This window comes from Thermobia domestica, chromosome 7 (assembly GCF_964235325.1).
Source record: "Thermobia domestica chromosome 7, izTheDome1.hap1.1, whole genome shotgun sequence".
Taxonomy (NCBI): domain Eukaryota; kingdom Metazoa; phylum Arthropoda; class Insecta; order Zygentoma; family Lepismatidae; genus Thermobia; species Thermobia domestica.
This window is the reverse complement of record NC_137460.1, coordinates 76471004-76485731: the sequence shown is the minus strand read 5'-3', so window position 1 is coordinate 76485731 and position 14728 is coordinate 76471004. Positions and strand designations below refer to the sequence as shown.

General features: G+C 35.4%; 2 protein-coding genes across 2 annotated transcripts in view; one reads left to right on the top strand and one right to left on the bottom strand.

The window, feature by feature from the left end:
* The window catches only part of LOC145690207 (phosphatidylserine lipase ABHD16A), a 162309-nt gene extending 156491 nt beyond the window's left edge, over nucleotides 1–5818 (bottom strand). The window contains exon 1 of the mRNA XM_081764877.1: nucleotides 5367–5818. The gene's annotated coding sequence lies outside the window, so the exon portion shown is untranslated. The remainder of the gene's footprint in view (nucleotides 1–5366) is intronic.
* The window catches only part of LOC145690206 (putative RNA polymerase II subunit B1 CTD phosphatase Rpap2), a 28270-nt gene continuing 15398 nt past the window's right edge, over nucleotides 1857–14728 (top strand). Inside the window, exons 1-4 of the mRNA XM_081764874.1 lie at nucleotides 1857–2214; nucleotides 8370–8484; nucleotides 11481–11645; nucleotides 14625–14728. The exon at nucleotides 14625–14728 is cut by the window's right edge and continues 24 nt beyond it. Of these exons, the coding sequence (XP_081621000.1) occupies nucleotides 2162–2214; nucleotides 8370–8484; nucleotides 11481–11645; nucleotides 14625–14728 (437 nt within the window). The 5' untranslated portion in view covers nucleotides 1857–2161. The remainder of the gene's footprint in view (nucleotides 2215–8369; nucleotides 8485–11480; nucleotides 11646–14624) is intronic.

Genomic DNA, 14728 nt, shown 5'->3' with positions numbered 1-14728 from the left:
GGTACGTAAAAAGTAGCTGGGACACCTAAATGGCACATGCCTAGCACATCTTGTGCTGTCAAGGTGAGAGTTAATGAGAGAGAGAAAACACGGTGATCAGTGGTAACATACTCCAAGACGTTAGGGTTGCCATTTTAGACTCTTTGGGCGTGATGCAGAGTCATTCGGATGCATGATTAGCGCCATACTAAAGAGTTCGACTAACACATCGCATACCCGGTGGAAGACTGTTAAAAGTCAAAATTACACGTATGTGTGAACATGACTTCTAAAGTTTGTTATTGTACCAAAATCGCTCCTTCGAATACTGGTATTTCTGCCATCTAGAGTACGTTTGATTTATCTTGGCACGCTTCTCGCCTAAAGGATGGATCTGTCTACAACGCGTTCTTGCCATGCCACAGTTAAGTTGCGAGTTACTATATAAGCTAGGAAACAGAAAAACGCCACACCACTCACAAGTCACTGTAACACACTTGTTCTCGTGTGGTAACTAAGCACTTCAAATACCCGCCAAATAGCAATGACCTTATTTGATAGGCTGGCTGACAACTAACATTACTCACACGACAAAACCAATAAGATGTCTATTGGATGAAAACGTTCACGTGAGTGCTAGCAGAAAGTACTTTAAAAGCCAACAAAGGTGCACTGGTGAGAAGCGTGCCAAGATAAAATAAATACACTGGGGGTTAATTTGTCTACTTACGTTTATGCAAAAAAAAAAAAAAAAAAAAAAAATACCACCAGGTAGAGGCAGTATTCTCTTCTCTATTCTCTTTTGAGCGATGATAACTGAAAATTTCCATTTTTTTCAGTTGTAACACTCTTCCACCGGGTGTGCGATATGATTTCTGCAGTAGTCAGGCCCTTAGCATGACCCTAATCATACCTGAAAACAACTCTGCTTAAGGCCGTTTGTGGTTAGTTCTGGCCACTTTGAGAATCTGGCTGGCTACAAATTTTCGAGAAAAAAAAAACGCTTTTTGATTTTCTGAATTTAGCCACTTTTGGATACATTCTATGAGTCATTTTATTATTTTCTGAAGTTTGATTCGTTCTCTAAGTGGTAGTATTATAAGCCGCACTGCCATGGACGCCCGAACAAAATTTTCTAGCAGGAGTCATCTCCCTGGTTGCTATATTACATTTGGTATTTTTAATTTGTATTAAGAAAATCTTTAGAAATTTGTTTGCGTGAGCCACGAAGGCCGGGTCCCCTATAATGGTCCCCTATAGGATAACATTGATGGATCTCACCCCATAATTGGTTACACAGTAGAGACTTAGCTCATAACCACTCAATCCACCAGTGGACCAGTATAAGTTACCAATAAACGTTGAGAAAGATCTTCGGGAAAGATGTGTAAATTCCCGTTAAAATATGGGTAAATGGCTAAATAAGTCTTCTACTGAAGAATATTTGCAAGAAGTTAATCAGTACACAGATGCTGGATGAGACAGTCTTCGTTGGCTTTTCCCCCCCTAACGTTTCCATAATCGAACTTCGAACCAAGTGACTACATTCAAAAGAAGACTCAGGAACAGATTGAAAACAAATCGCTTCATTCAATTTTGAGAATGAGATTTAAGTTGTGTGCAAAACTGTTATTTTCGGTACGAAATTTCAGCCACAGTTTTGTAGCTAGTTGAAACAATGTAGCCCGGTACAACATCCGAGACAAAGGAATCTTCGCTTCAACTTGAAGAAGATGATGATGATGACATTTCGGTTATTATTTCTGTTACGAAAGTTTTTCTTTAATTTTACGTTGCTATAGGTAGCGTCTCAGCGTGGAATTCTGTTTTTTTTTTTTTTTTTTTTTTTTTTTTTTTTTTTTTTTTTAAGTCACAAATAATAAACAAATGATTGAGGATATGCGAAGTAAAAGTTCATATCCTCAAATATGCGATGGATGTTGTTTCCATTTGTGAAATTAAATTGATTGTTGTTTCTAAAAGAAAGACTCGAATTAATACGTAACGCATAAATAAACTAGTAGTTAATTCAAAAACTTAGTTCAAGTGTGAAAATACTCAGTGTGTAATTGACTGGTGTCGATGTCTAAAGCAGTCATTGTAGTTCAGTAACACACGAAGAGTGTAAATCTTTTATATCATTATTTTTTTGTTTTAAGTATTAGTCGTATAGAAGAATAAAATGCCACCTAAAAGAGCAGGGACTTCGAAGACAGAACAAACGTATGCAAGAAGGTATAGTATTTAATTGATTTACCTGTTGAAAATGGCCTGTAAACTGTGAAAATAGCTTGTTTTTAATAGATGTATTTAGCTTTTTTGAAAATGTGTTAGAACAGGGCAATCTGGATCCAATGTCAAATTCTCATGCTTTGACAAATTCCAAGCAATTAGAGGTGTGTTTGGGTAGGGTAGTGGTCTTTCTTTGGGGTATGTTTAGTACAAGGGGTCCAGAAGCACGTAAAAGACACAAAATTTACAGGAGAAATGAGTGATGCAAGTACTTAGACGTAACATAACGTAACCAAATCTAACCTAACCTAACATAAACTAACGTAAGCTAACCTGAACTAACCTAAACTAACGTAATATTAGTAGAAATAAGCGAAATTCTATCATTTTGTAAGAAAATTATGCGGGACTCCTACACTAATATAACGTAAACTAAACTAACCTAACGTAACCTAAACTAACCTAACCTAACTTAAACTAACCAACCCTACCCTAAACTAACCAAATATGAACAGAAATTACCAAAATTGTAACATTTTTTAGAGAAAAGAGCTGGACCCCTTCTGCTAAACATAGGCCTAATTGCCCTTTTTAACGTACAAATTAAGTTTACGAACAACTCGTGAAAATATAGAAAAATTATATTTTATCATTAGTTTTCTGCAAATTGCCCTGCAAAATATTTGCGATGGGCGACCTTACTATACTCCCGTAACATAGACGAGGATCGAGTGGACCACCAGAAATAACTGTTGAAAGATATTAATTCTTTACCAACTTGCGTATAAATTCAGCGTCATGACTTATACCATAAAAAGTGTGGTGTATGAAAACAAACCAAATCGTGCTAAGTAACCACCAAAGTGTGAATGCTATTTAACTGAGTCAGTACAGAGCGAAGATGGAGCAGGCGCGTCAGCGATGACGAGTGTGCGTAATCGAGGGTAATGGAAATCCGCTGTGTTCAAGTTGCAAGATGCCTCACCAGTGGGACAGCTTTATCGTTCGAAACTTATAGTTTACTAGGTTAAGGCTTGTGTGTTGCTAAGTACCTTAACATGGGTTTTTGCAGTGATACGAGTTTCTGCAGCACTAATAATGCTGTCACACTAGTAAAGTTACACTTGTAAAGTAAATTACAGTTTTAACACTGTGCAGAAATACTATACCTGTTTAAAAATGATATCTACTAATACATTCAGTTTTCATATCCACATACTTTACCGTACAGTTGTGAACATAAACATTAATTACAAATTAAATCAGTCACACGCGGAAATTTGTTCCTTAGAAATATGTCTTTTTATGAAGAGTATTCCATTTTTCCTGTAAATTTTTCAAAATGTTGTGTTCTTAAATATAACCTGCCTCTTTATTAGCTTAATACATTCTTGTTAATTGCCCTCCTATATTGGAAGATAATATAGGATTTAACTAATTATCTGTTAAATGGGCCCGTCATTACGTTATGTATTGTTCGTGTAGGCTGAGTGTAGTATAATGAAGCCATCCAAATGAATAGATTCATCTGAACCAGTTAAAGGCCATAGTAACGTCAACTAATTTGCAACATGCAGATTAAGAATGCAAGGACAAATTTATTTAACAGTTAAATTTACATTTCTTTGTAGAAATAGTAGACTATTTTGTTTGTGCTGGTCGATACCTAACGTAATAGAAGTAAAGTTGAATAACGTCACCAGATATGATTGTTCAAAGATTACAATTCTTTCACTGATTATATTCTAATGCGTTCTAATCTTTATTTTATTTTCACCTGCCCACCAGCTGTGTCCACATTTTATAATGTGCCAGTAAACTTGCGTTCCATTGAAACGGTTACTCCTGAGAAGAACACACACCAATCTCTGCTAGGTCGTCGGTCACTACAGGAGGCGTTGTATTTATTTCGGTTGAAGGCATGGAAAAGTTGGGGCAAAGGCCTTTGCTGGGTGGTATCATAGGTACTGGGCACCCTAATGGCAGAACGTTCTGTCTTTTTCTGCGATGAGGTTTTGTAACTCAAAAGATTTCTGCAGGAATCCTGCAAAAAATTTCTACAGGAGAAACACTTGTGATTCTTAAAAATACGCTTTACGCGACGTAAAAAACAGTTCAAACTATACTTGTGCGAGTAGTCTGTCTATTTAAGCCATCTACGCATAGTAGGCATGTTTTTATACTTTTCTGTTGGCTATTATTTTCTCCTCTGGCAATTTTTCTGCACAGGCGCGGAAAATTTTCTGCGATCGCATCGCAGATCGCGGCATATTCTGCTATGGGGCTAGGTACGTTATCAAAGTTGTGATATGCGCATAAAGGAAGACAACTGCGAAATAATTCACCCTATTCTAGGTCATTACAAGTCAGTTTTTTTCTTTCTTTTTATTTTATTTATTACAACTGCATTTGCCACTCACGTTGATACTGTTTGTATGTTCACAGATTATTTTCGTGTTCTTCGCCTACATAAATAAGTTCCTTAAGCATTACATTAACTAACTTTCTGAATCAAGGTTTTTATCTGTAAATTTTAACAACAATGCCCCCGTATTTCTAATCTACACCATATGAAATACTTATGTCAAATGCTTGTATCTAATATATATATATACTCGTCGGCAAGTTTACTTAGGCCATTTCATTCAATTGAATCGTTCATAAAGTTCCGAGAAACAGTTCTTGAAATATCACCAGGAACCAGTTCCTTACGAATCGAATCGGTTAGAAATTATGGTGGTTCCGACTATAATGATTCTACTATTATTTACAACATCTAATATTTCAAGCATTGATAAATATAGAACTAAGCGAACTTCGTATCGTATCAATTCTAAATGTAACAAAACTTAAAATACATTACGTATTAAATAATAGGTGAAACTACAGCAAGAACCACCATACTTCCATAACAAAGAAAGGTACATGAGGGGGGGGGGCAAGCCCCCCAAATCCCCTCTTACAAACGGAAAATATATTATACACATGAGGGAGCACGCCATCCTAACCCTTTTCTAAACCCCATTACAGTTTAATATACGGCAGTTAACATCCAGTGGAAATTTCACAAAACTATACACTTAAAATGAAAGAACAGCAAACGAAACCAAATAAATATTTTACAACTAAAGAAAAAAATAATTAAAACCAAATACCTCATATTTCAATGCCGAACTAGAGCCTCAAAACAAACTTCTCTGCAAAAGTTGAGCCAATAAGAAACTGTTCTACTGCTTAACAAACAGCCAAATGAACATTCATGAATAATATTCTCATAATTCGTAATTTCTGATACGAACATATAACAAAATAAAAGAATCTGACATACTTCCACCTTAGATCCACTAATAAAGCTGCCAGTTCGCACAAACAACTGCTTCAAGTGAGAAGAACATTGGCATTTATAACATACAAGGTACACTCTTAACCGATCATGTCGAAGTGTGTTCAATAGCTTCTCCTCCTTTTCACAGACACCACAAGTCCTTTTAAGGTTTAATACACTCACATTGAAACAAAATCTATAAGCATCATTTCCGCAAATTAATATTGTTAGCTTATAAAAATTTAACTCCTATGACTTCTTCATCACGAGAATTTCTACGCCATTTGACATTGCACGAACACCACAACAACGAAGCAGCACTCAAGAAACCACGTGTAGCATTAAAGACTGTCACACGAGATGACGTCACACCATATCCATAATTCCCCATTCAAACAAAAAAGCATCTTGAACCTTGAACCACATGACTTCATACACGCAATCAAGTTAGCGGAACAGGTAAGCTGTCAAAACCAGAATCAAAAGATCAAATCACTGAATCGAAAAAATGAATGAAATAGATATAGGAAACTCTTGCCATACTCGTCTATATAGACTATTGTATGAAAGGAATAACTTTCGGAATAATAATATGTTGTTGCTGCAATTTCTTCAGATGTTATTGCTTGTGTTCATATCCCAAGTTCGTCAATGCAGGTATCAATGACAACGGTTTTCTTGAGTTTATTTTCCTCCCATGTTCTATATGTAACCTCAATAGAGTCACTTGCTATGTTTTCCAGAACAAGTGTCTGTAAGGTGAGTTCTCCCATTCTAGGGCAGTCATCACATTCGTGAAACAAACAAATCTCTCGTTGTACATTACAGATTATTAACGACTTTACATGTGCAGTTAAGGTGTCATTTGCTACGTCCTCAAGTAGGTTCTTCAAAGTTACCACACAAAGTGACCCTCTCCTGTTGGGTTTCTTTTTATCTTTCAGTTTGGAATACTGAATGTGCCTTTTTATATATGGTGAAAGTTTCTTTAATATCTTCACTTTCACCACTTTTCTCATGCAACTAGAGATAGTGCCTTTTTTTTTTGTTGGCACTCTGGGGTGAACAGTCCATTTGTCTTCCAAATGAAATGACTGTACAATTTGAACATGTGCTTCATTCACAGAATGACAAAAGGGATCCGAATTTCCAAACACTCCTTTTGCAGACCTTCCATTTCTGGTTTTGTCCTCCATATATTTCGTTGCAGATAAAATGTGGCCTTTGAAAGAGACACTGCATAGTTGTTAGAATTTGCACCTTTTCTTTTTCAATTAGTCATTATTGATATTCTTTCAAATCATTTCGAGTACAGAAAGGCATCAGTGGAAACATCTTGATTTTGAAACAGTCTTGAAATGAGTACTCTTATTCCCAACCAGAAGAAAGTTTTTTTTTTTTCTAATCTTATATATTACTCTTTTATAAATATGCAAGTAGTCAGAACATTTCACTCTTGTGACCCCAGCCAGAAGACATTTGAAACTTAATCCTTTCCACAAAAAACCCTACAACTCAATAAACAGGATCCTTACAAAAGCTTACTGATGCTGTTGGGACCATAAATTTGGTGAGCTGCCCTCTTTGTTTACATAGTGACAACTAAACTATGAGTTCATGTGCTTTTACATGCTAGTCCAAAGTCACAAAATTATCTGAATGGTTCCTCATTGTTCCGGAAGACCTTTCATAATTTGAAAGGTTCTGTGTGAAGAAGATCTAAAAGAATAAAAGCATTTCATCAATTCGAACTTGGTTTGATTTATCTTTTTTATTCTACCATATTGAGGCAGTGGTCCGAGAGTGGACTTTTTACAAAACCATCATGAAAGATTTCAGAACCAAAGTGGCATGTGCTCCTTTTCGGGGTATGTAGTACCCTTTTAGAGATAAAACTGCTGTGTAATTCTAAGAATTTTGGGATTGGTGTTTCTAAGAAGTTTTAGAAAGGCACTACAATCAAGACATTGGCACGGAAGTTAAAACATGAACATTGTTTATAAAACCTGCTAAACTCAAAAGTGAAAGTTCTCCTTTTGCAGGGCACGTATTACATGAACATTGTTATTTAAACCTGTTAAAACTCAAAAGTGGAAGTTCTGTTCAGGGCACGTATTTCCAAACGGAGGATATTATCTGAATCAGTAAATTATTATCTTTCAAATAAACCAAAGAGCAACAAAACGTCTTGAACCGTTCTACAGGTACTAGTTTAATGTTTTAACAAAATTCGTACGTGAGAAATGGCAACCTCTACCTCGGACAAGGAGGATTTATTTTTATTTATTTATTTATTTATTTGTAAAACGAAAAAATATAAGTTTCTTATTTTGTCCTAAATTTAATATCTATTAAATTCAGTAACAGCTGAAAATATTGGCCTGAATTGATATGGATAATGCCAGTGGGTCAATATAAATCTTGCCTTTACAAACGATTGTTAGAAATTGTGTGACGTTACACGTAGAAGCACCGAACAAAATATACTCCTGTTGCTGGTAGCTCAAATGGTAGATCTGTAAGCTATTTTCGATTCCCCGTCAGTCGAGCGATAGGTTTGAATATAATACTGCATTGCAAAATGTATATTTCCTTTTTATATCTACCCTATTGATACTTTAAACGTAAATGTATTCCCCTTGTGAAGGCTTCTAGTTTTTGGTATCCATCAATAATCACTGACATTCTTCTTCTCTAGTATCTATTAGTGAATCTATATAAGTGAAAAACCAATTTTTCATCTAAATGGATGAGTTAAAATCTCCAGGATATTGGTGCTATTATTATTTGGAGTAATGTTTGTAATTGTAATGTTGTTATTCTGTTGTTTCAGAAAAGAAGTTTTGGAAGCGACTATTCAGAAGAAGCGAGAATGTAATAATAAAGCTATGTTGATTGTCGAAACATTATTGGAAAATCCAGTTGATGAAAAGTGGTTTCTTGATAATGTGAGTATTTACTTTATTAGTAGCACATGGTTCGATATTTCGAGAACTAATACCATTGTTGAGCGTGTATAGAAGGAAACAAAATGTCGTATCGCATCAACCGTTCTCTTGCCCCACAGAACTTCTATTATGGGGCCCTGGGGTTATTTCAAAATTTTAAATGGCAAGTAATGGCATCTTATATATAATTGAAAGGAAAATGGAAATAGAAAACATCTGTAAAGAAAAATTGTTGGTATAGGGCACCGTTACGAGGCCGTGGAGATCCGCAACTTTAGTTCAGTAATGCGTAGATGAAAGCAGATATCTATGAATAGAAATAACACAAAACCTCTGAGTAAAATATAATATTTTCATTAAAATATCGATGTATAGCAGTTTCGCTAACTAATTAAACCTTTGGCTTCATCAAACTGATTACATTTAGCGAAACTTACATGTCGATATTTTAATAAAAATTGTTTGGTCAGGGGCTTCGTGTTATCTCTGTTTTGAATTACTAAAGCAGAAATAACGTAAACAAGACAGAAAACTAAATATGTTAGTTAATATGTCAGCTCGATTATTTTTATTTTTGTGAAGTAAAAACAAACACACACACACACACACACACACACACACACACACACACACACACACACACACACACACACACACACACACACACACACACACACACACACACACACACACACACACACACACACACACACACACACACACACACACACACACACACACACACACACACACACACACACACACACACACACACACACACACACACACACACACACACACACACACACACACACACACACACACACACACACACACACACACACACACTCACTCACTCACTCTCTCTCTCTCACTCATTCATTCTTAGAAAATTTGCCAATTTCTACAAAGTTAAAGTCTTTTGTATGAATATTTCTGTTACCTTATACAAATATAAAGTCGATAACCCCTCTCCCACTTCCAGACTTATACTACACCTAATTAAAGTAATCGTATTTCTCACAGGTACCAAAACATGAACCATAACACATAGATTACGGTCACTCATTAACGTTTCTAGTGTTGGAATGGGTAATTTCGCTGGAAATTTAAGTTACTGTTAAATTACTTAGGATAAAACGGGAGAAAGCACGATACCCATCTACTTAATTTGCACATATACGACTAGTGTATTAAGAAAATGGTTACGTGGTACAACTATTTTATCCCCTACACCTGTATTACACTTCAGTAGATACACTTGTGGCACCTTTAACTCTTTAGCGCACTTAGTGCCACACGATGGCCATTCTACTTTGTACTATCCAAAATTACACAAAAAACTTGTGTCATCCCCAAGTTATTCCCGTTAGAAATATATCATGCTTAATCTGCATTTTATTTACTTATTTACTTTATTCTTTCTGATATAATATTCCAGTATTTCAACCATCACCATATGATATTGATACCGGCTGTGCAAGACTCTCAATTAAATCGTGCTCATTTTGTAAACGGTGCTCCACATGAATACCTTTCCCTACAAAAGTTTATTATTGTTTCACGATCCCTTCAATAATGTATCAAATGTTATACCTTGCTATTTAAAGTTCGGATGATCCCTCAGAGCTCCATGATAAAAGGACCTTATAGGCCAAACGCGCCATTTCATGCACCATTTGATATTTTCCTGTCTCGCTTCTTGTACGACGCATCTTTGGCACGGAAGACCCGGATTTGATTCCCGGCGGGAGCTCATGTGGTTTGGATCCTACGTTAACCTGTAGGTCCCCGTGCTGAAAGGGGTGCTAAACCCTAATCTAATCCTAACCCTTTGTCTCCAGCGTTTTACGACTTATAAGTATGGAACTTCTTGTATGTTGTGTGTTTGCTTTATTTGAACTAACTTTTCAAATACTGTGTTTTGTTAGTTTACAATGTTTTGCAGTGGCTGCTTGTTTTCTGTTATTTTGGGTAAATTAAAAAGAAGTTGTGGAAAACTAGCTGTCGTGTTGCTTCATATCAATATGTATATTCCAGTACCTGTTTACGTCTTTTCCATCAGATGTATGATTAATATATAATTTCAGGGCTCATAGCGAGTCGCTTTTTTTTTTTTTTTTTTAACTAAAAGTTACTTTTTTTTTACAAGTTGGTCACTAAAAGTTACTGTTTTCAAATTTCTTACTAAAAGTTACTTTTTTGGGAGGTAGGGTGACTTTTTCGTGTGATTTATGTTTTGCATTGGCAGTTTTCTAAGAAAAATATACAAGTAAATGCAGAAACTTGTTACTCATTACTCTTCTGAAAGCTTCAGCACTTGGTCCCACATGTGAAACAGTGAGCTTTATTCTCACTTTCTAAAGCACAGTGGATGGTTGGTGGATGCTTAATCTCTCAAGGTGGGGTTGAGAATCCTTCTGTGTCTAGTCTTTCTTCTATCATAATAGCCTTTTAGTTTTCTCTCGTAATAGTTAACGCTCCGCTCAACGTTGTGTGTGTGTGTGTGTTTGTGTGGTTCATCGTGTTCGTCTTGAGTGTTATGCTTCTTGTATGTTTTTCTTAAGAGTATGTGATGAATTTGAATATTTCATGGCTTTGAGAACTCTCAATGCTAAGTTAAATACAATGTCTGGGATGAAGAAATTCGGAAATAGGCCAGAACTGGTTCCACTTATTCAGAAGCTTTTTACATCTGCTAAATTTGCTTACTGTAACTACAAAGCATACTTAGAAAACCTAAGAAAGGAGGAAGCTCAAAAAGAAGAAGTAAAGAAAAAAAGATGAAACAAAACAACAGAGAGAGGTGATGGAGAAATTGACAAAGGAAAAAAGGGGCATGATGAGATTTTGGTAACTTTTTCGTGTGTTTTTGGTCACTTTTCAACTATTTTCAAGAGACCAGACCACTATGAGCTCGGTAATTTTGATATAAATAGTTTAGGTATATTTTTAACTTTTCGTCATAAACATAAGCACGCTTGTCTTTCTTTCAGCTACAATTCATCAATCAAGAACACTTCCAAGATATTGTAGAGGAAAGGGCAATCATGAAGCAATGTGGGTATCCATTGTGTGATAAAGTTCTTGCACATATACCCAAGCAACAGTTTCATATTTCGTCGAAATTAAACAAAGTTTATGATATTACGGAGCGTAAGGTAAGATTAGATCAAGTTTTATTTAAATATTACCAGTCCTTTAAATGTTTCATTCTTTGTTTAATACATGCAGGTGAGGCATTGTTGTGGTTTGGTGTCAGAGCACTGACCGGTATACACAAAGTCACGAGTTTTATCTTACATCAATGTGAACTTTTTAGAAGACAAGTTTTTACACTGCATTCATTCTTAAAATATGTAACAGGTTGAACAACTATTCCCTATAGCAGTGGGTCCAGTTTTTAATTTTTTTTTAACTGATGACATACTTTATTCGACACCAACAACATTGGAATATATTTGTTTGATTTTTATTAAGAGTTATATAAATTATAATAGTGTAAGCTTACAAGTTCCTATAGTGTAAGCCTGCAAGTTTCTATAGTATAAGTCTACAAGTTTCTATAGTGTACACCTATAAGTTTCTATAAAGTAGGACTATGCAGCACTGATCATTGCTGCTACTGCTGCAGGCGTTGACTGCTGCAATCTGTCTCAAAATCGATTTCAACTAACTATTAAATGCTTAATAACGTTCGAATTCTAACATTTCGCTAAGCATCCTATGGGATGGCGTGACATCAGTATGTCGCGACACGTTGGTTGGTAACCACTGCCATATAGAACAACTAGTTTCCATATTACGAAAATAATAGTCCGTCATCGACTTTTTAAAGCAAGTTTTTACAGAACTGCATTTACAATATAGATAATCAACTGTCTCTGATCTACCGTCTTACACCTTAATATTAACGTTTATAAGAGGTTTATTTTAGATATTTTTAGTTCTAAAATGAAATTAAACATTTATTTATGTGTTTATTTTGAAAATTTGAGCATCCAGACCCCACCTTTGATAGCCCATAGCTCGAGAACAAAAGTCTTGCACACCATTATATTTCATATGCTTACTAAATTCGTCAAAGGATCAAAATTTGATCCAGATCTGATGAGTTTGGTTGAACTCGTGCGATATATGTGTCCGTTCGTCGCGTGCGATTTATTTCTGTAGAAAAGAAAAATCAAATGGATGGATAACCGTCAGACATTTTTCTTTTTTAACACGAAGACTCATAGGTTTATCGATAATTGCTTCATTATAGACAAAAGGTGGCGCGTTTTTCATGCTTCTACACTGTCGTTGTTATCCGTACTAAATGAGTATAAAGAAGGTAAAGAAATGGTACCATATACTTCGTAAGTTTTAGTAGAGATAGACATGAATCATCAAAATGCTTTTTGGTGTTTTATAATCATGTTTTATGTACTTTATACCCATTTCGCTAAGGTATCGAAGTACGATCACCATTTTAGTCGTCTGAGCTACTAAAACTAAATTATTGGAGAAAATTAGTTAGTTTCAGTAGCTCCGACGATGAAACGCCATTGAAATGCATAGAAAGGTAAGTAAAACGTGAATGAAACATCAAAAATAGTTTCGTTTGAAGACTAGAGAAAGGAAACATATTTTTTAAATACTATATTCTCTGTAGATGTAAAGCAATTTAAAGATCGACGCTAAACTGTTACGAGTCAAATAGTTGAGATATGCACTAAAATTATGTAATTCTATCATCTAGAGCACAATATGCTATTTGTATGTATTTGACAGAAATTATCGGAAAGTAAAGTTTATGTTGAACGTGAAATTGGTGAAGGCCGCATAATTATAAAACAAGTTGTACCGTTTTTCAATATCGATTTGCTGAGGACACAGTGTGACCCAATGATAGAGCTCTTTACCTGTGGTTTGATTGGACAGCATTGTACCCGTAGGTTTTCTCGGGATTTTCATGTTTCCTTCCAGATTCTTTCATATTCAACCAATTTTCGTAATTATTCATTTCCGTGCGTTTAGTCTATAGGCCATAACTGTGAGAAGCTTGTTATGCTAAATGTGTGTCTTTATATTGCAGAATCCCAAGGTCGAAATCTTGGAAAATAAATTTTAAAATAATAATAGCTTTGCTTGGATTCCGTGAGAAATGTATATGTAATTTTAGTGCCAGTATCTGTATCGTCTATTGTGGGACACGATGACTCAGTAATTCCCGGCGGGAGTTCATGTGGTTCGGATTCAACGTTAAACAGTAAGTCCACGTCTCATATAGCCTCGCTGCTGAACGGGACGTTAAACTCAAAATCAACTCAATTCAACAATGGCTCAGTAGTAGACCGCTTACCTCTGATGCTTGGGGTCCTAACTTTGATCCCCAGCCAAGTAAGTTTGTAATGGACAATATCACGTCTGTGGGTTTTCTCGGCGTACTCCTGTTTCCTCCCATATTCTCATTCCTTGAGTTTTTCCATAATCATTCAGTTGTTTTAATCATGTGTCTCCCTTAGCCTAAAGAATATAATCATGGGAAGTTAAACTAAAAAAAAGTTTTATCATCTATACTTGCTACAACTAAGACCTATTCAGCTCAGCGACTCTTTCAACGATTAATACATTATCAAGTGGAGTAAGGCAGTGATTATTAAAAAAACAAACTTTCAACGGGAAACAACTGAAGCTTCCCTTCTAATACACAAATGTCAGGAGTTTCATTGTCCGTAACACAATCGCGATTTAACAGACACTCTTTCGTACCAGTTAGTCTGTCAAATGGATGATTTGCTGTATCATGAAATAAAATGATGATAGTGTTCGACGTGTTGTTTGTCACTGCGTAATTTTGGCTACCCGCAGATTAGCAGGGCTGGTGAATTTAGCAATGTATGTTATCTCAAAAACTTGCAATTTTGTTTCGTAATAACTTCAAAGTAAAATCTGAACTGCAATAGTGCTTCTCTCTCTCTCGCTCGTTTTCAAAATTGTTGAAAGAAAGAAAACAGCGGATATAGAGACCTTCTTTTCTTAAAATAGATTGAGCTTTTATTATGTACATATTACTAACTTACCTGTTTTGTTTTAGGAATGTGTGTGTGTATGAAATATTTATTATCATGTATTAAGTATATTTTTCTTTTCTTCAGAATTTTTGTAGTAACAGATGTTACAAAGCTTCGAAGTATTTGAAAGATCAGTTGCTCACAAGTCCATTGTGGTTAAGACATAATGAAGTAATTCCAGAATTTCA